The sequence below is a fragment of the Tamandua tetradactyla genome, chromosome 8 (assembly GCF_023851605.1).
Source record: "Tamandua tetradactyla isolate mTamTet1 chromosome 8, mTamTet1.pri, whole genome shotgun sequence".
NCBI classification, from domain to species: Eukaryota; Metazoa; Chordata; class Mammalia; order Pilosa; family Myrmecophagidae; genus Tamandua; species Tamandua tetradactyla.
In genome coordinates, this window is record NC_135334.1 from 93632568 (window position 1) to 93654067 (window position 21500).

At 37.4% G+C, this 21500-nt stretch overlaps 2 protein-coding genes across 3 annotated transcripts in view; one reads left to right on the forward strand and one right to left on the reverse strand.

The window, feature by feature from the left end:
• The first annotated feature begins 5684 nt into the window (after positions 1-5684).
• LOC143644749 (small integral membrane protein 15-like) lies at positions 5685-6400 on the forward strand. The gene has a single exon (XM_077114163.1). It carries the CDS (start codon positions 5822-5824, stop codon positions 6044-6046), a length of 225 nt encoding a protein of 74 aa, XP_076970278.1. The 5' UTR covers positions 5685-5821; the 3' UTR covers positions 6047-6400.
• Positions 5930-21500, reverse strand: part of TPH1 (tryptophan hydroxylase 1) — a 28729-nt gene continuing 13158 nt past the window's right edge. For both annotated transcript variants that reach the window (XM_077114162.1, XM_077114161.1), the window contains exons 6-12: positions 17219-17286; positions 16872-17068; positions 12793-12928; positions 12034-12160; positions 10455-10550; positions 9559-9692; positions 5930-8073 (exon numbers count right to left, since the gene is read on the reverse strand). In XM_077114162.1, coding sequence (XP_076970277.1) covers positions 7899-8073; positions 9559-9692; positions 10455-10550; positions 12034-12160; positions 12793-12928; positions 16872-17068; positions 17219-17286 — 933 coding nt within the window. In that variant the 3' untranslated portion in view covers positions 5930-7898. The remainder of the gene's footprint in view (positions 8074-9558; positions 9693-10454; positions 10551-12033; positions 12161-12792; positions 12929-16871; positions 17069-17218; positions 17287-21500) is intronic.

The following is a 21500-nucleotide window of genomic DNA, read 5'->3' on the forward strand; positions in this document are numbered from 1 at the left end:
TATACTATATCGCAATAAAATTGCATTTAAAAAAAGACATGCCAACAATGGCACAAAAAGACTTGAAGAAGTTAGCAATAAAATGTTCTCTGGTCATTTTATTATCCATAAAGTAGTAAAAATATTAATTTATTGGACTTTTTAAGTTAAGAATAAATATTGTAATATCTCAGGTAACCTCTAAAAGAACAATATAGAATGGAGTAACTAACAAACTAATAAGAAGGAAGAAACAGGATAATAAAAAATAATCCAAAAGAAACGAAGAGAAAGAATAACTAATGGGAAAATAGGAGACACGTTATGAATTCATAGATTTAAGCCTAACTACATCAGTTTCTACATTAAATGTAAACAATTCTTGTGAGGTAACATGGTTAATCAGCAGTACAGGCAAACCTAATATTCATTTCTGTAGACCAAAACCTGAATTCTATTGCTGTTTAAGAAAATCCCTTGATCTCACAAAGACTCATTTTTCTCCTCTGCAAAATATAAATATTTGCCATAAGTACTTCACAAATGGCATATTGTATGTGAAAATGATTTGTAAAGAAAATACATTAAAATATGAGATAATAATAACAAATGTTTGGTAAATAAGTGAATCTATTTGAATCCATACAAATTGGTTAATTCAAGTGACTTGGACATAGTCCAAATTACTCCAAGTCTAGAGGATTGAATTCCTTAAAAACACACGGTATGATCACAACAGACTAAAGAAATTCATGCTTCCACTTTGAAAAAATAATTCTAAATATAAGCTTTGGATCTTCAGCTTCCAGTCATGAGCGCGTAACAAGAACTAGATTCACTTTCCCACACTACACATCTAAAGCACTGGTAACGATATGTAAAGCTTTAGATTCAGACATTGGAACTAAAAGGAGAAATAGGCAAATCCACAATTATAGTCGGAGATTTCAACACCCCTGTGCATAAAAGGGTTAATTTTGCAGGCCTGGGGCTGCTATTCTTTAGAGGATCGTGCTTCCATGTTGAGCATCTGTGAACTTGAATTTCAAGAACGTCCCCACCAGTCCCTAACTGCAAAGGATGATTTGCTGGCCTGGACTGCTCATGCAAACAATATGGTTTATGCCGCACACCTGCTTTCTTTCTGAGAATACAGAATTTTGGTACGTGCTAGGCAGAGGTTGCCTACGTGACTAGCCCCGATAAAAATCTTAGACGCTGAGTCTCTAATGGGATTCTATGGGCAGAAGCATCACATATGTACTGCTGCATTTCCTTGGTGTGAGAAAAATGTGCTCTGTGTTGATTGCTCCTGGGAGCAAGGGAGCATAAGGGGAGCCTCCATATGTATTTCTCTAGACTCGACTGGTATCATTTTCTCTTATGATCCAGCTGTGTATCCATACTATGTCACTGTAATGAATGTCAGCTATGAGTACAACTATATGTTGAGTCCCATGAATTCTTCTAGGGAATCTCCAAATGTGGAAACAGTTTTGGAGACCCCCATACAACCCCTCCCTCAATAACTGGTAGGACAAGACAGAAAAATAAGTACAAACAGAGAAGACTTGAACATTATCAGTCAACTTGACCTAATTGATATTTATGGAACAACCCACTCAACCACAGCAAAATACACAATCTTTTCAAGTACACACAGAACTTTAACAAGATAGATCATATTGAATTAAATATGTTAAATATCACAATTGAATTAAATTAAAAAATCAATAACAAAGTTATGGAGAATCGCCCAGTATTTGGAAACTATACAACACTCTTCTTTTAAATAACCCACAGATCAAAGAAAAAATCACAAGAGAAATTATTAAAATATTGCAAATTAAATGAAAATGAAAATGCAACATAAAATTTGTGGATGCAGATGAAGGAGTGCTCAGAGGGAAAATTATAGATAAATGCTTATCTTAGAAAAGAAGAAAAGTTTAAAATCAATCAACCAGATAGTTTTCCATCTTAAGAAACTAGAAAAACAAAAGCAAATTAGATCCCAAATAAATACAAGCTTTGCCTATTATGGCTTTATGGGGATCTCTGATTAGGAGAGTGTTTATTCTAACAATTCCTTAACAGGGGATAATAAACTATTTTTTTACAAAGTACTCTCACAACATGCTCTAATTTTCCCAATAGCTCAGGGAGGTAGATTTCTCATGTTTCACATATTAGGAAAGTGAGATTCAGGCTTTGCCAAGAATTCTGCAAAGTGGCTACTAGATCATGTTTGGCTTCTGTCATATCTTAAGAGATATAAGGATGTGATAGATTTCTTAAAGTGATAAAATTTGCTAATACAAAATTTAAATAAATATTTAATATGATTTTTTAATAAGAAAACACTTAAGAACACGAATTTATATATATTGATTATCCAGTGGAATAACAGACTTGCAAATCATAAATATATATTGCCTAGTAAAACAAGACTAGACTGAAATAAACTGAAGTATCTTTATAACATCCCTAGAAATTAATATATAACTTTATTATATGTTCCTTTATAGAATTCTAGAGGTTTTTTTTTTCTATTTGGGAGCCAACTTAAAAATAATAATGATTCTATACATTCTGGTGGGTCATTTCTTTTTGAATAGCTCTGAATGACAAAATATCCAGATTAAGAAATGGTATCACAGAATGATCAAAATAGGAAAAAAAAAAAAAAAAGGAAATGTTATCATTCTGACTTACAGCTTTTAGAGTTTTCTTCTAAAAATCAGGAGCATACTACCTATATTTCCAAGCAATGACTCATTGATTAACAATTCTGAATCAATCTTTTAGTTCATTACATTTCTTTTTCTCTCTTTTTGCATGGGCAGGCACCGGGAATCAAACCCAGGTCTCCGGCATGGCAGGCGTAAATTCTGCCACTGAGCCATCGTCTCACCACCCTAAATGTCATTTTTATATTTGAGTCAACTATCAACATACTCCTAGATGCCTTGAAGACATATATTTTAAATGCCTCTCAAAATTTCGATTGTGATGGTAAAAAAAAGTATTTAAGCCCTCTAGCCTCCTATTTTTGGAGCAGCTAGAAGGTAAAATGTGAGAGAATCGTATGGCAGCCAATGACAAACTCTGGGATCTGCCCTGTAACCACTTGTTGAAGAGTGCTTTGACAAGTATTGCTTTTTTATTTCCTTGCTTTGGTATATATGTTATTCTATGCAATAAGAAAAGTAAAAAAAAAAAAAAAAAATTCTAAAACTGTCAGGATTCTTGATACATCAAACATCCCAAACTGAAAGGTTAGAAGAAAGAACTGAAATAAATCATTAAATATTTCCCTTATTTTGAAATTGTGAATCAAAAGAGTTGCACCTTTGACATTTATTTTAGTGTTCTTTGGTCAAAGACTGATTTTAAATGTCATCATTTTAAAATTCTATAACTATGATACTTTATCATGTTCAAAGTTTTATGAAAAGAACCAGAAATAAAAAATTATTTATTTAGCAAAAAAAAAATTATTTATTTAGCAAATTAGAATGCATAATTTGCTAAAATCCAGGTCTATTATGATTAGCTTGCAACAGATTTTCTTTTAACCAAATGGGCTAAGCATAAACTAGCTAATCAATATTTCAAATAACTTTAGATTAGCTAACATATCTATTTCCTAATAAATGCATATTTAACAGTATTCTGTTTCCATGGCAACATAAAATATGTTTTGTAAAGGTTTTTATTATTTTTTTTAATAACTAAAAAAGGATTAAGATAGGGCAGTGCAATGGTGGCTCAGTGGCAGAATTCTCACCTGCCACGCTAGAGACCTGGGTTCAATTCCCAGAGCCTGCCCATGTGAAAAAAAAGAAAGAAAGAAAAAATGATTAGAATAGTGGTTAAAATAAAACATGTTTATTGGTATACAGTCTGACCACTAATATGAAAAAAATTAAGGACGTAGTTTTTTACGAAGCTGAATAAGCCTGCAAAACTGACTGGGAAGATGACATTTAGTATATACCATTAGCAGAAATGAGAACTGGGAGAGGAAGCTGATGGCGTGTAATATTCAGATGATTCTGAGTTCCTTTATAGACCAGTTGAGTTTGAGATACTTGGCATGGCTGCCACGTTGCACAACGCCATTTTATTCTATGTGAATGATGCCTTGGGAAGTTGTATAATATTGACCTAATTTATGGGATATCGCAATAGAACTATCCAGCAGGCAGCTAGACTTAAGGGGCAAAAATTCATGAAAGATGTGGGGCTAGAATTGCAAACAGAGTCATCCACAGAGAAATAAAAATTGACGTTCTAGACATGGATGACGTTCTCCACAGAAAGATGACAGAGAAAAGAGGGCCAGTGATAGAAACTTGGAGAAAGCCCTCATTTAGTGGGGAGGGGAGGAAAGGAGCAAATTTAAATGATACAAATATGTATTAGAGACCATCTTGACCTCTTTTCGATATCAAGACTACTCCCTGTGCTGCACAACTGGCATGACATAAAAACCAATCCCTGAAGCCCTTACCTTATTTCCAGCCTCTGTCCTAAACTGTTCTTCTTGGCCTTTCTCTTACACTATTTCTTCCCCTTTCCCAACCCTCTATCCTTACGACCTGTCTTCCTTCCCATTTAGGGCTTCATCTTCTACCTTGAAAATGAGATTCTCAGCACTTTGAACTCTCCATTTGACACTTCCTCCTGCAAACTGCGGACAAACCCACCATGGTCCTTGGAAACACATAATCTAAATAAAGGGCCTTGCAAGTGGTACTGCCACCAAGATCCCCTCAGCCCTATACAACAGATAATCTAGAACAAAACCAGCATCATGTAATGTCACAGAAAGCAAAAAGGACTTCAAGGAGGATGGTACCTTGAGAAGGGGGTCCCTACTGTTACAAAATTTTTAGCCTGGTATTAAGGATTATGCCCCAAACAATCTTTCTCAGCCTTGGCTACTCCTCTTTCCCTGTAAGACCCTAAACTTAAAACCAGCCTCCTCTGCCTGAAAATGTAGAGCTGTGTTCCAGTAGCCATGTTTCTTGATGATGATTGTATAATGATACAGCTTTCACAATGTGACTGTGTGATTGTGAAAACCTTGTGTCTGATGCTCCTTTTATCTACCTTGTCAACAGATGAGAGGAACATATGGAATAAAAATAAATAATAGGGGGAACAAATGTTAAAATAGATTTAGTTTGAAATGCTAGTGATCAATGAAAGGGATCATTAAGGGGTATGGCCTGTAAAATTTTTTTTTTCTGTTTGTTATATTTTTCTGTTGTCTTTTTATTTCTTTTTCTGAATTGATGCTAATGTTCTGGGAAATGATCATGATGATGAATATGCAACTATGTGATGATATTGTGAATTGCTGAGTGTATATGTTGGGAATGTTTGTTTCTTGTAATTTTTTTTAATTAATAAAAAATTAAAAAAAAAAAACTGGGGCGCTGTGCTCCACGCACCATGGGCTGGAGGCTGGTGTGCGGTCGCTGCGGTGGGCTTACCCACGTGCGCAGCGGACTCGGCCCGGCGTCGGGGGGCGCGAGGCACGGCCGTGCTCGGATTACCCAGGACCCTCCGCGCGCGCCTCCCGCCCCGCCTGCCGCGGCGTGCCGGGGGCCGCGCGTGTGCCGGGGGCCGCGCGTGTGCAGGCCGAGGGGCCAGGTGAAGGCGGCCCGGCTAGGGGAAAGAAGGAATTTAAACCTTCTCCCAGAAGTGTATGATTGAATTAAAGAAGAAGACAACCAAAGGTCATCTGAAATTGTGATTGGCTCTCTAATAATCCAGGGACGAAGTTAGAGATTACAACTCAAGCATAAGTTTTCCTAAGACCACTACAAAGATGTTTGATATCAAGGCTTGGGCTGAGTATGTTGTGGAATGGGCTGCAAAGGACCCATATGGCTTCCTTACGACAGTGATTTTGGCCCTTACTCTGTTGTTCCTAGCAAGTGCTGTACTGTCCTGGAAATTGGCCAAGATGATTGAGGCCAGGGAAAAGGAGCAGAAGAAGAAGCAGAAATGTCAAGAAAATATTGCAAAAGCCAAACGACTAAAAAGGGATTGAAGAAAATAAACAGGCTCTGAAACCAGAGGAAAATCATTTGGAAATTTCTGCAGCTTTGGAAGGACTCACTAAGGTTTCTTCTTTGGATTTTATGACAGTATTAGAGAGTATTATACAGTCTGACCATATGGAAGAATCATGTTATAACTTCAGTACTGACTTTTAGGCTTGCATAGAAGTATGTTGGTATCTGTGACAGTTATTGGGTAAATTAGCATTTATTATGCTACAAAATCTTTATAACTGACTTAGTCATTTGACATTTTGTAGCCTATCTATAAAATGAATAAAAATATCATTTTTATGGAGAAAAAATGACTTTAGATTATGAACTCTATTCAAATAATAGCTTACATTGGGGTCCTATTCTGGACAAAAAAGCAAAAAGTCATAATTGTCTCCTCAGATGAATAATATGTTTGGGCTTAAAATAGTCAAAATATTTAAGCACATATTTTGTCATTATTGCTTATTTCTTGGAATATAACCATCTCTAATTTTCTCAGAGCAAAATGTTAATCATTTATTTATCTTCTGTATAGTTTATCTGATTTTTAATCTTTATATTAGTAGTATAATTATAGACATTCTGCATTTTTAAACCTAATTTTATAAAGCATTCTCATCTTGACCAGTAAAATACCACTTGCTGGATATAACAATTTTTATATTTACAGGCATAGCCATTTTCTTACAGATGATTTGTGGAGAATGAAATTATAATTTAAAGCTTGCAGCACAAATGCCAAGCATTGTAGTACCTTGGAACCTTTTTATTTGCTTGCGCTAAGTATGTAAAATAGTTAAAATTCTTATCAGTAATTGCTTGTTATATAGATACCACTTTTGTTTTTTTTACTCCATTTTTTGTTTAACTTGTGGTAGTGATGTCCTGTACTTTATCACTTTAATATGAAAATTAAAATTTCTAAGTATCTTTTAAGGAACTCTTAAGATGAATAGTTATGTCATATTCCATAAGTGGAAAGAAAAGCTTCGAAAGGTTTTGTTGGATATAGCAGTTGGGCTGAAAATAGATAAATTATGTCAAAATGAGAATGTTACATTTAGACGTTAAGAGCTAAAGAGTATTCCTCAGTAAGTAATATAATAGGAATTACTGTTAAATATGACTGGTAAATGTGTGGCCCAAGAATTTTTTTCATGGTCAGTCTTTAATAGCTTATTAATGTTTTTCCCACTTTCATGAGTTTTTTTAAGTTACAAAATAATTGCCATTAACTCTAATTAAAGAATGAAACTCGATATTGAAATAAATTTGATATTTTTGTAAAAAAAAAAAAAAACTGGCCTCCTTACTTTTCACTAGGTATACTTTGTGTGCAAAGGTCTCATACTTTTGTTCACTCTGTCAGCAGATACAGCTGGTCTCCTATTAAATCTAGGCATATGAATGTTATCAATAGTGATTAAGTAATTTAGAAATAAGAGTATCTCCAGTACTAACACAGGTCAGCTGCCTCCTACCTAGTCAAGGTATTCTACGTGATCACAAAGGTCTTTTTACTCAAGAAGGAACAAGGCAAATAGAATCAGACTGGAACTAGAGCTATCCATTAATTTGAACAACTTTTCTATTATAAATATGGGTGAACTGTATCCAATGTGAAGTTTATCCCCGTGAAGCTGTTAACAACAACAAAGATGGTGGGAAGAGTATCTAGATGTTCAAAAACTAGTGTTCCATTAAGGAGTGGGAGCAGACAATATGATTAGGCCAGATTCTGTCCCTCTTGTCCATTCCACCATCAGCTCTTCAAGAAAATCAAGAGTTGGCTCCCAGACGTCTGATAGATGCTCAGAGGTCTTCTGGATTTAGGACCAGTGATCATCAGATACTTGGCTGCCTGCTGATCTTAGCAAGGGCATCACTGACCACATCGAGATCATGCCGCAGCTCACTCATGGCGCTGGTTATGCTCTTGGTGTCCTTCAAGACCTGAATACTCCGCGTGTATGGATTGTACTTCACTCCAAATGGACGTTTAATTGTTTTGGTGAATTCTCTATTTAAGAAAACAAATGATACCATCAATTTCTAGGGGGAAAAATGACATGACGAAAACCAAATAAACAATAGCAAATGCATCAGGCAAAAGACAAATCTTCATTAGATGTGCGTGCACCCAATCTGGCCTATTGTCCCACACGGCATTTGCAAAGGCCACCTGGAATCCTGCACGAATGCATGAATGCAGCTGGTCCTGCATTACGAGGGAAAGAGCCTGTGGGTGGCCTTATGGATGATTTATTACCCTACTTATCTCTTGACTAGAGTAAGGAGTCCAGTCATGGTAGCTTTACCAGTTGACAATGACAACATTTGTTTATAATAGAAGATGTTTCGATTGTGATCCAGATAATTACACCTACACCCCAAAAAAGACCAGAAACAGTCCAGCCCCCTGTACATATATATTCTTTCTGCGTAGAATGTTTTCCTCTAACCTCTTCACAAATGACCTAAGTGCTACCCTTTTTTCAATCATTATCTAAAGTTTATCCCCTTTATCAAGCCTTTATCAAACTTCTCATTTGTCATCCCTCAAGGACATTATTGCACAGGGCCCCAAGGACAACTGGACAGCTAAGGACAATTGTGTACACGTAGGAGATGAAGTCTACCCAGAGGGGATCCCTTTTTCCTAATAGGCACAGGTGCTATATTTGCTAGAGGAAGCCCCGCTGCTTATTCTATTCTGTGCGTGGACTAACTCCCCAGCTAACAGTACATCCCCGGAAGACAAGGTGTATGTCTTCAAGTCACCTATCTCCACTTTCACAGTGTGACTTCATGATTCTTTTCCCTAAATGTTTTGTTAATTCTGCTTCTATAGTCATCTCCTCTATCTTAGTTCAGGCTTTTATTTCTCACCTGAAGTATTAGAAGAATTTCCTAAATAGTTTCTCTGCTTTTAATATCCTTCTTTCTTAACCACCCACTTAGCTGATTTAAAAAGTATAGCTTCAATTGTATTGCATATATCTCCTATATAATCCCACTCCCTTAATCTTTTTCATGCTATACCTTAGCTTAAAACTGAATATATCTAAAGCCCATCTATCCTTCACATCCTTTCTCAAATGCCATTAAGCTTTCCCTGTGCCTCCAGCTGGAATGAATTACTCCTGAATAACATACAGAACCATGTATCTCACTAATGCTCTTGTCACTTTTATGCTGTTGTGCTGTTATATCGTAATTTATGTATATTTTTATCTTTCCTAATAGACTATAAACTCTCTGGTGGGAAAGAATGAGAGGAAACGAAGTTCTCAAGTATCTCTATTTAAAGAATATATTAATAATAATATATGATGTAATATAATACATCATTATACAGAACAAACCCTAAATACCTGTTGTGAAAGGAAGGCAGAAGGCAAACTAGTTGGCTCCTACTTATACAGCTGCTTACTTCTATGACTTGTTACCATCACCGAACCTATCTTTTGCAGAGGAAAATGAAGGCATGAGAAAAAATACTTACCTCATCTTCTCCTTTGCCTCCTCAAAGCTTTCTGATACAAAGTAGACATCCTGAAAAGTTGTGATGAGACACTCTTGTTTGCAGGTAATCTTGGGATCAAAGGGCTTTACTTTGGCATGTCCAGAAAGTGCATGCTAGAGGACAAAGAGTCAGTGAATCAAAGAATACTATTTATTTGTATAAATCACATTCTACATATACAGCTAGAATCAATACAGCTCTGAATGTGCTACTAATGCATTGGCTGAACCTACAATTCCAAACTTATTTTCTACAGCTCTATTTAATCCACAATATATTTCAGCAAAACAAATGGCATACTGTTCTCCATAAATTCCCCAAGATCATCTCCATAGCTTTGTTCTAACTCCTTTATCTTGGAGGCACCTAAGGATGTCTATGCCTCTGAACTTCAGAGCACATTATTTACTTCTGAATTATGGCACCCACTCTCTACCCTGCGCTAGTTATTTCTGTACATGGCCTATACCACCAAGGGATGGACTTCTTGAAGGCAAAACAGCATCTCGTACACATCAGTCACCTAACAAACGTAAATTCATTTGTTCATCGGATAAATAATAAATCTCACAGAATTCCCTAGGAATTGCAGACGTTATTGTTAGCATATATAAGCAATGGTAAGGAAACACCAAATCTTTGCAAACACAAGCTTTAAAGCACTATTTTATTATAAAAAATAAATATTTATATGCACACATATACATACATACAATCAGAAAATTTGAGAAATAGAGAAAAATGCTTCAAATAAGGTTTACTGCCATTCCCATATATTTTCCAGAGGAAGCTCTTGTTCAAGTCCAAAAAGGATTTCAGGTGGTATCAATTATATAAAGCGAATTTAGTTATGTGCAAAGATTTACAACTCTTACTTTGAGTTCACTGATGGAAGAAAGTAAACCTGCACCAAAGACTTTTAGCTGCCCATCTTGTTTACATAGTCCAAACTCCACAGTGAAAAAGTAGCACTGCAAAAGGACATCAATATTACTTTCACATCCTGAATGACTCAATTTAAAACTGATTATAACAACTCTTAGTCAATAATCCAAATTACCCTGGAATCAAGTCCAAAACCCCCAGCCTGGTTTACAAATCTCTCCACAAACTGGCTTCATTCTAAACTAGTGGTTCTCAAAGTTTTGTTCCTAGGATTCTTTTAACTCTTAAAAATTACTAAGGACCCTAAAGAGCTTCTGTTTATGTGGGATATATTTAGGTATAATTACATATTAAAACTGAAAAAATATTTAAATGTTTATTACTTAATTCTTTAATAATAAGCCAATTTTATGGAAACCAAAAGTTAACATTTTAATGAAAAATAACCATATTTTCTAAAACAAAAAAAGCCATGAGAAAAGCAGCATGACTTCACATTGTTGCAATCTCATTAATAGCTGACTTAAAAGAAGACAGATGGATTTTCCTAACGGTTTTTGTATTTAAACTGTTGCAATGTGTTGTTTATATAAAGAAAATTCAGTCTCACATAGATATGGAGTTCGAAAAAGGAACAGTATGAAATAGCCTTTTCAGATAATTGTGGCTATTCTTCTTTGACATGACATCCAAACTTGCCAAGTGATAGTTTCTTAAAGTTCAGTAACAACCTGAAATCTGAAACCATGGCAATGAACCCGGTTACAGTAAAATCTGCTGGTCTGTCTTGCACTTTGAATGCGTCTTTTACCTATGCCTGATTCTTACCTCGTACACTCCCTGAAAGGGTCTCAGGGACTCAGGCATCCCCAAAATACAATTTAAGACTCACAGTGCTAAGCCATCTCCTCGTTCCTCCCTGCCTCCCCCACCTTCACATACTCTGCTCCAGCTTCGTGCTGTTTCCCAGACACACTAAGAGCAAGCTTAGTCTTTCCTTTTGTGCCCTTATCCTGATCTGCTCTTCCTTCATCTCTTGGCAGGTGAAAACTTTCCTCCTCTTTCATGGATTGATCCAGAGGTCCCCCTTCCACGAACCCTTCCCCTAGAAGTCCTCTGTGTTCCCAGGGTACTTTGCCTGAATGTCCCTTTTAGCCTTTGTTTCATTCTAACATAACTCTCCCTTCAAGTAGTGTGTAAACTCCTTGAAGGCAGAAACCAGTTGTTATTCACCTTTATATTTCCAGCTTTGTGTCTTACATTCAGTGCTCAAAAGTATTTTTTAGCACCCTATCATTTTTATTGAAAAACAGAAAATATACCAACTATTATTGTTGTAATCTAGTGCATCTCTATTTTTTTAAAAGCTATCATATCTACATTTGATAACCTGAAAATTCTACATCTTCCTTTAATGTTATTTAAATTATTTAAATGAAATGAAATATTCTAAGCAAAGACAAAAATTTTAATGGCTATGTTGAGTATGCACTTTTAAACTACATGTGTGCTCACACAACGTGCCTCAGTTAAGAATCAAACATCTATAAAACAATTTCCATTTTGTACCGTTGCCAGTTTCTGAACAGCCTCTTCTGAAGCTCCAAGGGAAGCCAGGCCAATTTCTTGGGAGAATTGAGCAAAACTAGGTTCAGCCAAAAGGGGAATATGACCTAAGAGTTCATGGCAGGTATCTCTGAAAAAAAGAGCTACAAGTTTGTTACACTGTGGTGCTTTCAGCAAATGCATAATCAGCCATTCAATTTGAATTAAAAAATAATAAATATCTGATCTTACTAGTATTCAAATTGATCAAGTTGTATTAATTCGGTAATAGAACACAAAGGACACTAATCGAAGAACGAAACAATTTTGGTTCAAAACCTCTGCCACGCACAGGCATACACATAGAAAGGCACATCAGCTACCGCTAGAAAGCCACATGGCCCCCTTCCAGCCAGGCTCTGCTCAAATATCACCTGCTCAGTGAATTCTTCTATGGTGCCTCCACCGCCACGTCATCCCCTTTCCTTATTTTTTCTCTTGGCACCCATCACCATCTGATTTATATTTATATTTGTTTACTATCTGTATCCCCCTCTGTAACCTCCATGAAGGCAGAAGTTTTGCTTGATTTTCTTCAGTGTTACATCCCCTATACTTTGAACAGCACCTGACACCTAACAGGTTGTCAAGTCATGATGATAATAATAATAATAGTAATACTGGCTAACATTTATGGATCTTAAGCACGTATTATATTCTAAATGTTTTACATGATTATAAATAACTGTTTGATGAATTGACGGCTAAAGTAGAAATACTTACGGCTCTGGGGTATAGAGGGGATCTGAACTGTGCCTCACATACTGTGTGCAGTGGAAGACTCGGAAGGCTAAGCCTGATAAGAAATCTCTTGGTGACAGGTAACCAGCCACAGGACGGATAGAAAAACCTGTGCGCTCTGCAAAGCAAGGGAAGAAACAGGAAAATGTCTTCATTGGCATTTTAACTCCGCCAGTGGCACCAAATGACAGATGCATACTAAGGAGAGCTAATATTTATTAAGCACTTACCACAGGCTAAACAAGGAATTAGGCTCTTTGCATTACATATCTCCTTTATGTTTAAAATGAGTTAAGGGATAGTCTCTTCATCGTGACAAATATAAAACTGAGGCTTAGAGGCTGGATAATGGGCCTAGGACCACCCAATAGATAATAAAGGATGAGAACCCAGCTCTCCTTATACTACCTCTTATACTTAAAATACACTAAAGAATTTACACTGTCCTCTAGATGATTTTACTTACTTAAAAAAAAAACTCATCAATAAGATCTTATTAATTTAGAACAGAACCATTGTGAACCTATGCCATTTTTAGCCAGGATTACCTCTTGTAAAGTAGTTGCTTTATTTTGTCTAAACTGGGTGGTACTCTACCTTCCCTGTCTCACTTTGCCAAGGCAGCTATGACAAACACTACACAGTGTTTGGTTTAACAACAGGAATTTATTCTCTCTCTGTGTGTCGGTTTGAATCTGTTGTGTACCCCAAAAAAGCCAAGCTCTTTAATCCTCATTCCATATTGCTGGGTGGGAGCTTTTTGATTGTTTCCATGGAGGTGTGACCCACCCAATTGTGGGTGGTAACTTTTGATTAGATGGGTTCCATGGAGATGCATCTCTACCTATTCAAGGTGGGGTTGCGTACTGGAGCCCTTTAAGAGGGAACTATTTTGGAAAAAGCTTCAGAGCCCATGCAGTCAGAGACCTGTGGAGATGAAGAAGGAAAATATACCCAGAGAGCTTCATGAAACAAGAAGCCTGGAGAGAAAGCTAGTAGATGTCGCCTTGTTCGCCAGTTGAGAAACCCTGAACATTATCGGCCTTCTTGAACCAAGATATCTTTTCCTGGACCCCTTAGATTGGACATTTCTATATCCTTGCTTTAATTTACACATTTTCACAGCCTTAGAACATGTAAAGCTGCAACTTAGTACATTCTCCTTTTTTTAAAGCCATGCTATTTCTGGTATATCACATTCCAGCGTCTTGCAAACTAGAACACACAGTTTCAGAGGTTAGAAGTCTAAAATCGAGAGGTAAGTAAGGCTATGCTTTCTCCCCAAAGTCTATAGCATTCTTTGTTGGTTTGCCTCAATCCTAGGGGTTCTTAGGCTTGAATTTCTGCCTCCCACCCTATGGCAGTGATCCTTGGTTTCCTCCTGTTGCTTTCTTTTACTTCTCTGTCTTCTCTTCATAAGGCCTCCAGTAACACAAATCCAGACCCATCCTGATTCAGTTTTTCTAAGCCTACAAAGGATCTTAGAAGATCCTATTCACAAATGAGTTCACACCTTACTGATAATACATCTTGAAAGGGTCCTATTTACAAATAGGTTCTCATCCACAGGAATGTGAATTAAGAACATGATTCAATCTACCACACTCCCCCAACTGCCAAGACTGCTTACACACTGTAACAGGGGCCTACCTTTAGTGGCTCAGCAGACTCTATAAATTCTGATCTTGCCCTCTTTTCAAACCCTCACTCTCTGGTATTGCACTTCCATCCACTTGTTACGTACTTAGATTTGACCACCCTGATGGCAGACTGTACTGTCCCCACAGAACTTTCTGCAATCATGGCAGAAATGGGGGAGCCAGCAGTCACATATGGCTGTTGAACACTTGAAGTGTGACTAGTGGAACTTGGAACTAATATTTTAATTTAAATTAACTTAAACAGCCACACATGGTGAGTGGCTACCATATTTGACAACTGCAGGTAGCCCCTCCCAACTGATGTTTTGTTTGAACTATCTGCCTTTCAATTTTGGCTTCTCTGCCACTTTCCCTTGAAATACCTTCAGCCACACATCCTGCAGCCAGCCCACGCTCCAGACCCCAAGTGAAAGCTTTCAGTTTTGTAACTATAAAAAAAATTTCCTCCAAATCCCAAGCATACTTGATATTATAACAACTTCTAGAGCATACCTTTGTCTATTTTTCTAAGTCCTGGCAGTCATGTGCATTGGTTCCCTATTTTTTAAAAAGTTTAGTTTACATGATTTTTTCCCTTGAAGAAACTATATTACCCTTTTCCCTTTAGTTCTTGATTTTTTTAAAATTACCTATGAGTTTACTTAGGATTTTTATTTTTATTTTTTTTTTTTTTTTAAAGGAAAGACAGAGAGAAGGAAGGAAGGATAGAAGGAAGGAAGGAAGGAGGAAAGGGAAACATTTTTAAACATTTTCTTGTTTTATTGTATTCTGTTTCTCCGTTTTTGTTACATGGGGTGGGGCCGGGAATCGAACCGAGGTCCTCCGGCATAGCAGGCAAGCACTTTGCCCGCTGAGCCACCGCGGCCCGCCCTGGATTTTTATTTTTTAATTCTAATTATTTTATCTTCTTGGTTTTGAATATAGTGGCTAAATAACAAGAATTATGGGGTTCAATGGGTATGTAGATTTTTGCAAGAGGTCATGTAAGAAACTCAAAGATACTAATTTCAGACCATGATGGAAATTGACTAAACTATTTTTAGTCAAAAGCATAACATCTTTTTCCCCTTAAATTTTCTAATCCATTGAGATCAAAGAGGTCATTCGTTTTTCTTAGATATTGTAGACCCAGGCGGTCACTGATCATTTCATTTCCTGTACTAGCTAGAGAAAATAAGGTCTGAAGTCCAGCTACAATACAATTGACTGCAAAGAGGCCTCCTGTAGGCCATAGCTGAGTCAATGCAAAATCCCCCCCCCACCAAAAAAAAGATACCAAATGTATGTAAGGTCTGAACTAAACAAGAATGAAGGAGCAAACTTGTCCTTACACTTTGTTTATGTCTTTACTAATACATCTTCTTTCTTGGGAAAATTATAGAATCTGCATGTGGAAAGGGGGCTTCAGAGATCACCTTCCTTACACCCTCTGCCAGATGCTTGAATTTCCCTTATCACAACCCTGACAATGAGTTTGAAGAGCCTTTGAACAAACACCTTCACGGATGAGTGTTGTGGACTGGATTGTGTCCCCGATAAGATACACTGAAGTTCCAGCCCTCAGTACCCCAGAACCAAACCTTCTTTGGAAACAGGGTCATTCGAGATAGAATTGGTTAAGATGGTGTCATACTGGAGTAGGGTGGGACCTTCATCCGATAAATCTTGGGTCCTTAAAAGAAGAGGATAAGAGACCCAGACCAAGGAGAGACTCGCCTACAACTATAGAGGCAGAGATTGAAGTGCTGCAGTTACAAGCCAAGAATGTCATGGAGTGCAGGGCACACTTCCCAAGGCTGGGAAGAGGCAAGCAAGAATTCTCCCGTCCAGGTTTCAGAGGAGCGTGGCGCTGCCAACGCTCAATTTCCGACTTCTGACCTCCAGAACTGAGACAATAAATGTGTGTTGTTTTAAGCCACCGTCTGTGGTAATTTATTACAGCAGCCCTAGGAAACTAAGAAATGAGAAATTCACAATAGACCCTGTTCTATTTTCAAATGGCTCTTTTGGCAGAGTCTTCTCCATTTTGAGCCAAAAGCCTGCAGTTTCTATCCAACAGTCCGACACTTTTGAGAACATAGTAATATCTCTCCTACATAAGAGACTTTCAAACATTTAAATGAAGCTATAATGTCTCCTAAACCTCTGAATTAAACACCCTAAGAGTCCTTCAATTTTACTCATGTGACACATTTTTGAATCTTCTTATAATTCTCTCCCTTTCCTCTAGATTTCCTCCAGGTTATCACTGTCCCTCTTCAAATACAGTGCCCAATATTGGATCCAGTACTCCAAGTCAGAGTACAAGAAAATTCTGAACTCTATTCCTCTACAAAAAAATGCTGTAATGACCAAAACAGAATTTAACATTTCCCTTATAAAAATTAACCTGTTTATTACCTTTTAAAAAGTTTGAGACATCTTCCAGCTGTGGGATGTTATCTTCCCGATAGCCACAATATTTAGAAAGCAAAGGTAGGTTTTTGAGATACTCTCTGCAAGCATGGGTTGGGTAGAGTTTGTTGAGCTCTCTGAACACAGTTCCCCAGGTCTTAACCTCCTCTTCCGTAAATTCAACCTTAGGAATGGGGTCACCACTAACGACACAAAAGGAAGGAGTCATTCTGAATTTGCATTCAATAAAAAATAACACATTTTATTTTCTATTTACCAAGTGAGCATAATTTACTCTATTCATTCATTTTATTATCTCAAAGTAGTAAAAGCTACTTTTATAAAACACTTACTGTCTATAGTTCATAGCCAAGTCTGCAAAATATTTTCGCCTTTTACGGTAGACATTGTCCTTGAAGCCCTGATAGTAAAAGATACATTTTTAAATATCCATATTAAAAAATGCATGACGAAATGTTATTTAGGAAACATTTCATTACACTTGAAATATATTAAAGGGCTACATAATTGTTACCATATGCAAGCATTGTTTACAAATGTATGATCAATTTTTATTCTAAAGTCAATGTTAGATGACAGCTTTATACTACAGTGGCTACAAAGATAAGACAGTTTAAGGAATAAGAAAAGAGGGCAGAGCAACGGTGGCTCAGTAGCAGAATTCTGGCCTGCCAAGCCAGAGACCCAGGTTCAATTGCTGGAGTCTACCCATGTTAAAAAAATTTTTTTGATTTTTTTAAACAAGCTCTTTTTCAAGGATCAGGTGTGTTTTTTTTTTTTTCCCCTTTATCATTCTACCACTTCATATTCAGTTCTATTTTCCTGTGTTACAAACATATAAAATAGGGATTAACAGTAAATGAACTTTTTTATTTTTACTGGGCTGGACATTGGAAATAAGACTTAAAACCCATAATTGTTCCAGTGCCAGATGAGCTCTGAAACCCAGATGTACCAGACACTTCAAGGACAGTAACCAGTTTCATCCCTCTGCCCCTTAATGACAATGCCCCTTTTCAGCCTTGAAGAAGTTAGAACAGTTGTTGCCCAGATACCCCTCATGATTGAGAGATAATTATCAAATGAGAGAGAGGAATTGTAACCGAGAAATTGGAATTTGAGGGATAATTTTGATTACTGAATTATGGAATTCTACTTTCTAGTATATTGGAGTAGACAGGGGGAAAAACCTGAAATCTTTGAATTGTAATTCAGATGTCTTGATCTCTGATAATGACTATATAGCCATTATCTTGTGCCCTTGTGATATAAAAAGCTTCTGACTAATCTTCACTTGTACCCATCTATACAGTCATTTTACATTAGAGTTTGTGATCACTAAAGACAACCCGTTATGTTTATTAGTGAAGGGTCCTAGGCTAGCCCAAACTAACCCACCCCAAGTCCAAAGTAATCTTGATAACAAAACTAGATCTAACCAAAATGTGCCTGTCTGACATGCACAATGGCTTAGGCTTCAACCTGTAAGCCACCTATACCTCATTATAATACTAAAAATCATGCCCAACATCATATTGACGCCACCATTTTCTTACACATATTCTGCGACTAAGCATGCAATCAATCTGTACATGCTCAATAATTAATTACCTCTGATTACATCATCTGGGACCATCATACTTATTAACCTAAAACTTGCACATCTTTTGATGCTATAAAACAGAATAACTGCCAGTTTGGAGAGACAGATGTTTGAGCCTATAGGCCATCTGATCTGCTATGTGTCTAGTAATAAACTTTCTCTCTCTTTGACAACAAACAAACAATAAATGAACATGATTTAACTAAATCTAGCTGTAGATTTTATCACAAAATGCAAACAATTGACTCATTTGCAAAGGCAAATACCATAATTTCTAAAACACAGACGAAGTAGCCACTTGAAATTTACACCTATGAAAAATATTTCTGTAAAAAATTAGACAAGGAATCAGAAAGTAAAGCTCAGGAAGAGACAGTCAATGACGCAAATAATAGGGGAAAGGCGGAGGACCTCTGAAAGAGAGAATGAAACTCTCCCTTTAACACAGATTTACAAACCCTTTCTTGTACCTGACAGCATGCAAAAAGTAGGAAACACAACTAGGAACAAAATACAACCTGGGTCCTCAAGAAGTTTTCATTAATCGATCATTGAAGTAATGTGAGAAGTATGTTGTTAGAGATACATAGAGAATGCCATGGAATGCAAGAGAAACTCAAAATCCAGTGCAGGTGAAAGATGAAAGCGGTGCTCAGGAAGACTTTCCAAATAAGACTCCTGAGCTCAGTCTTACCAGAGGCGTGGAGATAGCCACGTGGAGGAAGACAGAGAAAGAGCTCAGGCAGCACAGAGAAGAAAAGCAGCATGCAGTGCCTGAGAACATGGAAGCAATCCAACGTTGCTGGAGCTTAGAGAGCAAGGGAGAGCACACGCAGAACTCGTCAAGGGCCTGCTACCTAAAGGCTGTGAGGGAGCTTGGATTTTAATCTTTGGACAGTGGAAGCCAGCAGAGATTTTTTTTTTTTTTAATAACAGCTTTATTGATATGTAAGTCACTTACCATAAAATTCACCCTTTCTAAGTGTAATATATAGTGGCTTTTAGGATATGCATTGACTTGCACAATATCACCACTATCTAATTTCAGAACATTTCCATCATTCCATAAAGGAAGCCTGAACCCATTAGGGGTCACTCCCCATTCCCCCACCCCACCACCAGCCCCAGCCCCTGGCAATCATTAATCTACTTTCTATTTCTATGGATGTGCCAATTCTGGGCATTTCATACAAATGGAATCATACAACATGTGGCATTTTGTGACTTTTTTCTTTCACTTAAAATGTTTTCAAGATTCATAAATGTTGTAGCCTGTTAACATTATTTCGTTCCTTCCTATGGCCAAATAATATTCAGTTGTATGGATACATCACATGCTATTTTTCCATTCATCAGGTTGATGGACATATGGGTTGCTTCTACTTTTTTGCTGTTGTGAATAATGCTGCTATGAATGTAAGTGCACAGGTGGTTGTGTGGACATGTTTTTAATCCTCTTAGGCAAATGCCTGGGAGGGCGAATCACTGGTGATTTTTAAGCAAAGGAGGGACTCTGTCATGTTGGGGGTTCCGATCATTCTAGTGACTGTGAGGACAGTGGAGTGATGAGACAGGAGGTGGAGGGACCAGTTAAGAGATGCGGTAGTAGGGATGATTGAGGAACAAATTTTAAAAACAGGTGAAAATCAGCAGGATTTGGTAGTAAATCAGGAAAACTGATTTATTTATCCTTCCATCAACATGCCTGTTGGGGATTGAATCATGCCTCCCACAAAAGACACGTTCCTTTCCCAACCCCTGATCCCATGGGTGGGAACCCATGTGTAAACAGGACCTTTAAAGATGTTATTAGCTAAGGTGTACCCAGACTTAGGGAGGGTGGGCCTCAGTCCAAAATGCCTGAAGTCCTCAAAATTAAAGGACATTGGGCATGGAAGGAGATGCCATGAGGAACAGTGAGAGATTGGAAATCAACGGAACCCAAATGAGAAAGGAGAAGACGCCATCATGTGCACTGCATGTGACAGAAAAACCAAGGAACCCCAAAGGGCCAGCCTGAAGACAGTGGCTCACTGGGGAGAAGGCAAGCCTTCTATTCTAGCTTCTGAAACCCTGAGCATGTAAATTCCTGCTGTCAGGCCAACCCGTTGTATGTTACTATTTTTTTTTTTTTAGCAGCTGAGAAACTAAAACAAGACCCCAGATTTTCTTGCCTCTGTCCCTTTGCTCATATTGCCCTCTCCTGAACTATCCTTCCTCTCCATCTCTTACCTGTTGCCCTTCCCTGAGTTTTTCAACTGGACACGATTACTCTTTCGTGTTTATGCCAAAGCAATTTGTTCATGCCACTTAGATCTCTTTACACATTTTATCTATTGTGTGTTTATTTATATTCATGTGCTTTATCTTTTCAACTAGACTGGCAACTCCTTTATGGCAGGTGAAATGTATTAATTTCAATCATTACTCAGTAAAGACAGATGGGCAGATGGTTAGCTAAGGAAGTGCAAGTTTACACGCACACAGCCAAGAAGTAGTAGAAACCAGACCACAGCCTTCATCTGTACAACTCCACAAATGCACTCTCTTCTCTCCTCCCCTCCCAGGAACTAGAGCCCCATAAGCAATCATAGTGCCCTGGATTTACTAATCCTCCACCTAAAATATGTCTGTTCTTTATCCCATATGCTTTTCCAGGGAAACAACTGCCTTGCTCATCTAATAAACTGATCATGCCTGGCAGCGTGGGTAATAAATATCTTTCTCCTTCATATCTTTCCTTTTCTTTCTAATAACACATGCCTATTTTAATGAAAACGGACACAGATACTGTTTTCATCTTAGTATAACTCTTGGATTAGCTCTTAGCAGGAACGCTAGGCATGGACAGATATTTAGCTGTGCAGGCAGTTAGTCTCAATTCCAACAAAAAAAAACCCATGAAAATCTACCAGTGCTGCCTGAAATCAGTATTAAAACCAGATTCCATTTGGTCTAGAAGGAGCACTTTCTCCAAAAAGGAAAAAAAGAAAAGTGGCCCTTAAGTTTTA